This window comes from Natrix helvetica, assembly GCF_964273705.1.
Source record: "Natrix helvetica genome assembly, chromosome: 2".
In the NCBI taxonomy this organism is placed as follows: domain Eukaryota; kingdom Metazoa; phylum Chordata; class Lepidosauria; order Squamata; family Natricidae; genus Natrix; species Natrix helvetica.
The window spans coordinates 297,145,049-297,151,435 of record NC_138552.1 but is presented as its reverse complement, the minus strand read 5'-3'; the positions used below and the strand labels follow the sequence as shown (position 1 = coordinate 297,151,435).

Sequence of the window (6,387 nt, the reverse complement as noted above, 5' to 3'; positions counted from 1 at the left end):
TCCATCACTTATCCATTATCTATCTACCTACCTATTCATCCATCATCCATCTATCTATCTATGGCCATGCATCCATGCATCCATCCATCCATCTAATCTATCTATCTTGTTAGATAACTAGCTAGCTCTAGCTATCAATCAATCTATCAATATCAATCTATCTATCATTATCTATCATATATCTATCTATGTATCTTTCATCTAGCTAGCTATCTGTATTTCTATCAATAAATATCAATCTATCATCATTATATCTATATCTACCCATTATCTATCTATCATCTATCATCTATCTATCATCTATCTATCTATCTATCTATCTATCTATCTATCTATCATCTATCTATCTATCATCTATCATCTATCTATCTATCTATCTATCTATCTATCTATCTATCTATCTATCTATCATCTATTCATCTATCTCCCAACTTTATCATTTTTATAAATAACTCAAGGCAGCAAACATACCCAATCCTCCTCCTCCTCCTTCCTCCTCTTTTCCCAACAACAACCCTTTGAGGTGGGCTGGGCTGAGGGAGAAGGTCCAGAGTCTCCCAGCTGCCTTTCATGGCTAAGGCGGAGTGAAGAATTCACCGTCTCCTGGTTTCTAAGACAGCCCCCCTCCCAACACAACTCCGAACCGCTCTGGGCTGAGGCCAGGTGAGGCCCATCCTAGCTTACGTTGCAGGGTGCAAAACTAGAGGCCGGGACACCAAAGAAGCTTATTTGCTAGAATGAAGCCCAGCTTTTGCTCCTTAATCCTCTGACGGCAAAACCCGGCTTTAATTCTAGCAGATAAATAAAACATCTCCATCCAATGCCTTGAAATCCACTTTAGTGCTTTCTTTTTAGGCTGCATCGAGTTTCCCAAAAGTCCACAAATGTTCCCTGCTTTGCTGCACAAGGAGACTTCAGGAGCCTCCTTGGGTGATGAAAGAGATGCTCCAATTGCGTGAAAAGGGATTTTTTTTTATATTAAGGCTTCCACGATTATTCTGAGAAATTTCATATGAAAAGTCTGGATTATTTGTTGGAAGGAAAAAAATCTCATTGTGCCGTCATCAAAGACACGGTGCGATGATGAATCATTGTTGCTTTGTATTAAGTGTATTGCCTAGAGTGGTAATTGGCTCCCTGGCCCCCATCCTAGGCCTGGGGGGGGGGGGGAGAGGAGGAGGAGGAGGAGGGGAATAATGATGACGGAGTTAATTTGGAGATGAAGAAAAGAAGGAAGAAGAGGAAGAGGAGGGATGGGACAATAATAATGATGATGACGGAGTCCATTTGGAGGAGAAGAAGAAAAGGAAGAAGGAAGAGGGGGAGGAAGAAGAGGAGAAGAAGAGGAGGAGGAGGAGGGGGGAGGATAATAATAATGTTGATGACTGAGTCCATTTGGAGAAGAACAAGAAAAGGAAGAAGGAAGAGGGGGAGGAGGAAAGGAGGAGGAGGAGAAAGAAGAGAAGAGGGGGAGGGGGAGAAAGGAAGAGGAAGAAGCAGGAGTAAGAGGAGGAGGCATAATAATGAAAAGCAACAGAGTCTGCCAATGTAACCTTGTGATGGTGAAAAGGTGGGCATGTTTTGCTGAGGGCATGCCATGCTTCACACACATGTGAAAACAGCCCCCCCCCAAAAAAACACCCTTGGAATTACTCCGTGCTGCAAAGGCATCCAGAGAGAATGCAAACCCCCAAACGGGAGAGAGTGCGTGGGAAGGGGACAGGCAGCGGACAAGGGGGCAACCCCTGAAAAAGGGCCATGCTGGATTCAGCAAATCACCTGAGTCATTAAGCGAATCATGCGGTCCTTAAGTGAGTCTGGTTTCTCTTACTGACAAAGAAGGGGCCACGGTAGTAACAGGGGACGTCATGTGACTCACTTAACAACTGCCTTGCTTAGGGAGGGGAACTGCAGGGGTCCTTGCAATAGTGGGGTTTTATGCAGGGGGAGGGCAGCATTCAACATACACACACACACACACACACACACACACACAAACACACCTTCTTTGCCATCAGGAAATTTCTCCTTAATTGTGGGTTGGTCCTCCTCTTGATTTCATCCATTGCCCTCCCTCCCTTTCTTCTTCCTTCCTCCCTCTCTCCCTCCCTTTCCTCCTCCCACCCTCCCTCCCTTTCCTTCCTTCCCTCTTTCCTTCCTTCCTCTCCTTCCTTTTTTGTTTCCTCCCTCCCTCCTCCTCCCCCACCTTCCTTCCTCTTCCTTCCTTCCTCCCTCCCTCTCTTTCCTCCTCCCTCCCTCCCTCCTTCCCTTCCTTTCCTTCCTTCCCTCTTTCCTTCCTTCCTCTCCTTCCTCCCTTCCCTCCTTCCTCCCTTCCCTTCCTCTCCTTCCTTTCTTCCTCCTGCCCTTTCCTCCTACCACCCTCCCTCCCTTTCCTTCCTTCCCTCTTTCCTTCCTTCCTTTTTCTTTCCTCCCTCCCTCCTTCCTTCCCCCTCCCTCCCTCGCTCCCCCTCCCTCTCCTTCTTCCCTCTTCCTTCCTCCCTCTCCTTCCTTCCTTCCTTCCTTCCCTTCCTTAATTCCCTCCTTCCTTCCTTCCTTCCTTTTCCTTTCCTCCCTCCCTCTTCCTTCCCCCTCCCCCTTCCTCTCCTCCCTCCCTCTTCCTTCCTTACTCTCATTCCTACCTTCCCTGCTCCCTCCCTCCCTCACTTAATCCCAGAATCCTAGGGCTGCCAGAATCACAGACTCCTAGGGCTGCAAGGGACCTCAGAGGTCTTCTAGTCCAACCCCCTGCTCAAGCAGGAGACCCTGTACCACTCCAGACAAGCGGTTGTCCAAATCTCTTCTTAAAAACCTCCAGTGAGAGAGCGCCCACGATTTCTGGTGGCCGGCTGTTCCACTGGTTAATGGTCCCCACTGTTAGGAAGTTTCTCCTTCATTCCAGGTCGCTTCCCTCCTAGAAGCTGAGCTGCTGCTGAGTTTGACAGGCAGAATCGCCAAAGTCCTGACCCCCCAGGCGCCTTCCGGGGTCTGGCTTCGGCCCCTGCATTCCCCCCCTCCCGGGAGGGCGAGGCGGCTGCCCGGCTGCCCGGCTGCCCTCCCCCCGGCGGCGCCCCTCCTGCCAAAGGGCGGACCCGGGCTGGCGGCCAAGCCGGCTGGACTTTGCCTCCCCCTGCCCGGGAAGGAGGGTGGCGGAGCCATGGCTGCCACGGGGGACGACGGGCTCTTCGATGCCCTGGTGCTGGGCGCCGGGATCCAGGGCTCCTGCGCTGCCTACCACCTGGCCCGCCGCCGCCTGAAGACGCTCCTGCTGGACCAGGTAGCGGCGGCGCTGCCCGGACGGACTTCTGCCTGCAGCGCTGCCCGGCCCCGGGGGGGGGGGTGAGAGGGAGGGGGAGGGTTTGCAAGCCGAGGGGGCTACTTGGGGGGTTGGGGCAGAGGGAGCTCCCTGGACGGACGGACACCCGAAAGTGTCCCGCTCTTTGCCCCCGCAGTTCCCGCTGCCCCACACGCGGGGAAGCTCCCACGGCCAAAGCCGCATCACCCGCAGCGCCTACCCGCAGGACATCTACCTGGCCCTGATGGCCGAAGCGAAGGGGCTCTGGGCCCAGCTGGAGGCCGAGTCGGGCACTCAGCTGCACAGGTGAATTTGCCAGCGGGGACCTGAAAGGGAAGGGGGGGTTGGACTGGATGACCTCTAGGGCCCCTCCAGTTCCCTGCACCAGACTCTGCCCACCTCCTGCAGTGCTGGACGCACCAAAGACGCCGATCTAGAAACGATTTGCACCGGGAAGAGCTTTAGATTCCAATAAACAGACGTTTCATGACCTAACTAGGTAGCGTCATCAGTGCCGGAAGGGAGATTGGAGGGAGGAGGAGGAAGTGGAGGAGGACTGGGGGGTCCTTGATGCCCTCTGAGCTGGGTGGGTTTTTTGCAGACCTTTCATGGCCCAACTAGGCAATATATTAGCCGCAAGCAAAGGGACACTGCTAAAGTTAGGATACAGTTTGGGCCATTAGCACAAGCTCGCCATGTGTTGTGTACTCCCCCCCCCCCCCAACACACACAAACAAACACTCTGTGGGCACAAAACTTCATTTATTCATTTTGAATTCGGCCGATTCTGCGCAGCTAACCATCCATTACTTTAAAAATACCCAGATCAAATCGGTTTAAAAATTAAAAAAAACACACAACCTGTTAAAGCATAAAACGCAAAGGCAAAGAACCGAAACCTGGTGCCAACCTACGGGAGGGGGCCGTGGCACCCCGTCTCTGGGGATGGGGCGGGCCAAAGGCTGGCATGTCAAGGGGGGGGGGGGAATTCAGGTGTGTTTGTGTGTGAGAGAGAGAGGGGGGAGTCGCCCAATGCCCACAGCTGTGGCTAAGCAAGCAGGTAGGGCCAGCACCCCCTCCCAGCCTTGCCCACCACACGAGGTGTAACTGAGCTGGGGAGGGTGTGCGTGCCGAAGGCAGCCAAGGGGCCTCCCCATGACCTGGTTATGCAAGGCCCAGGAGCCTCCCTCCCTCCCTCCCTCCCTCCGTGACTGCTGACATGCGCTGGGGTCATGTTGCAAGCATGAAGGAATCATGCCAGGATTTTTTTTTTCTAGATCAGCTTTGCTTGCGCTTAATGTGTCCCCTGGTCAGGTCACAAAACGCTTGCAAGGAAACAACCCAGCTCAGAGAGCACCAAGGAGCCCACAGTCCTCCTCCTCCTCCTCCTCCCTGCAACCCTCCCTCCCTTCTAGCACTGATGATGTTCCCTAGTTGGGTCATGAAACGTCTGCAAGGAAACAACCCAGCTCAGAGAGCACCAAGGAGCCCACAGTCCTCCTCCTCCTCCTCCTCCTCCTCCTCCTCCTCCTCCTCCTCCTCCTCCTCCTCCTCCTCCTCCTCCTCCTCCTCCTTCGAGTACTGATGATGTTTCCTAGTTGGGTCATTAAACGCTTGTGAGAAAACAACCCAGCTCAGAGTCAACCAAGGAGCCCACAGTTCTCTTCCTCCTCTTCCTCCTTCTCCTCTTTCTCCTCTTCCTCCTCCTTTTTGCATACCACACTCCCTTTTAGAACTGATGCTGTTACCTAGTTGGGTCATGAAACGTCTGCAAGAAAACCACCAAGCTCAGAGAGAACTAAGGAACCCACAGTCTTCCTCCTCCTCCTCTTCCTCCTCCTCCTCCTCTCCACAAACCCCTCTTCCTTCTAGCACTGATGACGTTACCCGCTGGGTCATGAAACGTCTGCAAGAAAACCACTAAGTTCAGAGAGCAGCAAGGACCCCACAGTCGTTCTCCTCCTCCTCCTCCTCCCCGCAAACACCTCTCCTTTCTAGCGCTGATGATATAACTTAGTTGGGTCATGAAACGTCTGCAAGAAAACCACCAAGTTCAGAGGGAACCAAGGAGCCCACAGTCTTCCTCCTCCTCCCCACCTCTGGAATTCCCCTCTCCTTTCTAGTACTGATGAAATTACCTAGTTAGGTCACGAAACGTCTTCAAGAAAACAACCAGGCTCAGATAGCACCAAACATACCACAGTCCTCCTCCTCCCCTCCCGGAATTCCCCCTCCCTTCCAGCACTGCCAAATTTGCTGCGCCCCCCCCCCCCTTGCTGGTCCTGCAAACAGCCAGGCAGATTCTTCGGGAAATTTATGCCATTCCCTAAAAATCATTAAGAAACTGGGCATCTGAATGATTTTTCATCTGGCAGGTGGGGTCAGAGGCAGGCTGCCCTCCGTCTTGTTAGCCAGTTGACCATCTAAAGCAGGGGTCTCCCCAACCTTGGCAGCTTTCAGACTGGTGGGCTTCAACTCCCAGAGTTCCACCAGTCTGAAAGCTGCCAAGGTTGGAGAGACCCCTGGTCCAAGGTCCATCATGCTGGCCTTGGGCTTGTCCAAGCCCCCTGCTGCCCCTTCTTCCCCATCCTGATGCCCAGGGGCACCTGAGTGGGCACCTGCCATAACCCCCACCCCTCTGCCGCAGGCCAATGCCCGCCCTGGTGGTGGGGCACCCGGAGAACCCCGAGTTCCAGAGCTACAGGCGGACCATGGAGAGCCACCGGTTGCTGTGCGAAACCCTGAGCCCCCAGGAGTTGGCCAAGCAGTTCCCAGGGATCCACCCGTACGGCGGGGAGATGGCCGTGACGGACCCCACAGCAGGCGTCTTGTATGCCAACAAGGCCCTCCGAGCTGTGCAGGTAGCAAGCGTCTTTGGGGGGGGGGAGAATAGGTGAAGAGAAACACACACACCCATTTCCCTTCTTCCCTAATGGACCCACTGGACAAAAGAGGCCCCTCTTCATCTGTGAATGCTAAAAGAATAAAGGTGGGAGATGGATGGATGGATGGATGGATAGAGATAGATAGACAGACAGACAGACAGACAGACAGATGATTAGGTAGGTAGGTAGGTAGGTAGGTAGGTAGGTAGG

General features: G+C 53.4%; 1 protein-coding gene across 3 annotated transcripts in view; it reads left to right on the top strand.

The window, feature by feature from the left end:
- Window positions 1–3,115: 3,115 nt before the first annotated feature.
- Window positions 3,116–6,387, top strand: part of PIPOX (pipecolic acid and sarcosine oxidase) — an 18,513-nt gene continuing 15,241 nt past the window's right edge. For all 3 annotated transcript variants that reach the window (XM_081943736.1, XM_081943735.1, XM_081943734.1), the window contains exons 1-3: window positions 3,116–3,274; window positions 3,450–3,598; window positions 5,940–6,153. In XM_081943736.1, the coding sequence (XP_081799862.1) occupies window positions 3,155–3,274; window positions 3,450–3,598; window positions 5,940–6,153 (483 nt within the window). In that variant the 5' untranslated portion in view covers window positions 3,116–3,154. The remainder of the gene's footprint in view (window positions 3,275–3,449; window positions 3,599–5,939; window positions 6,154–6,387) is intronic.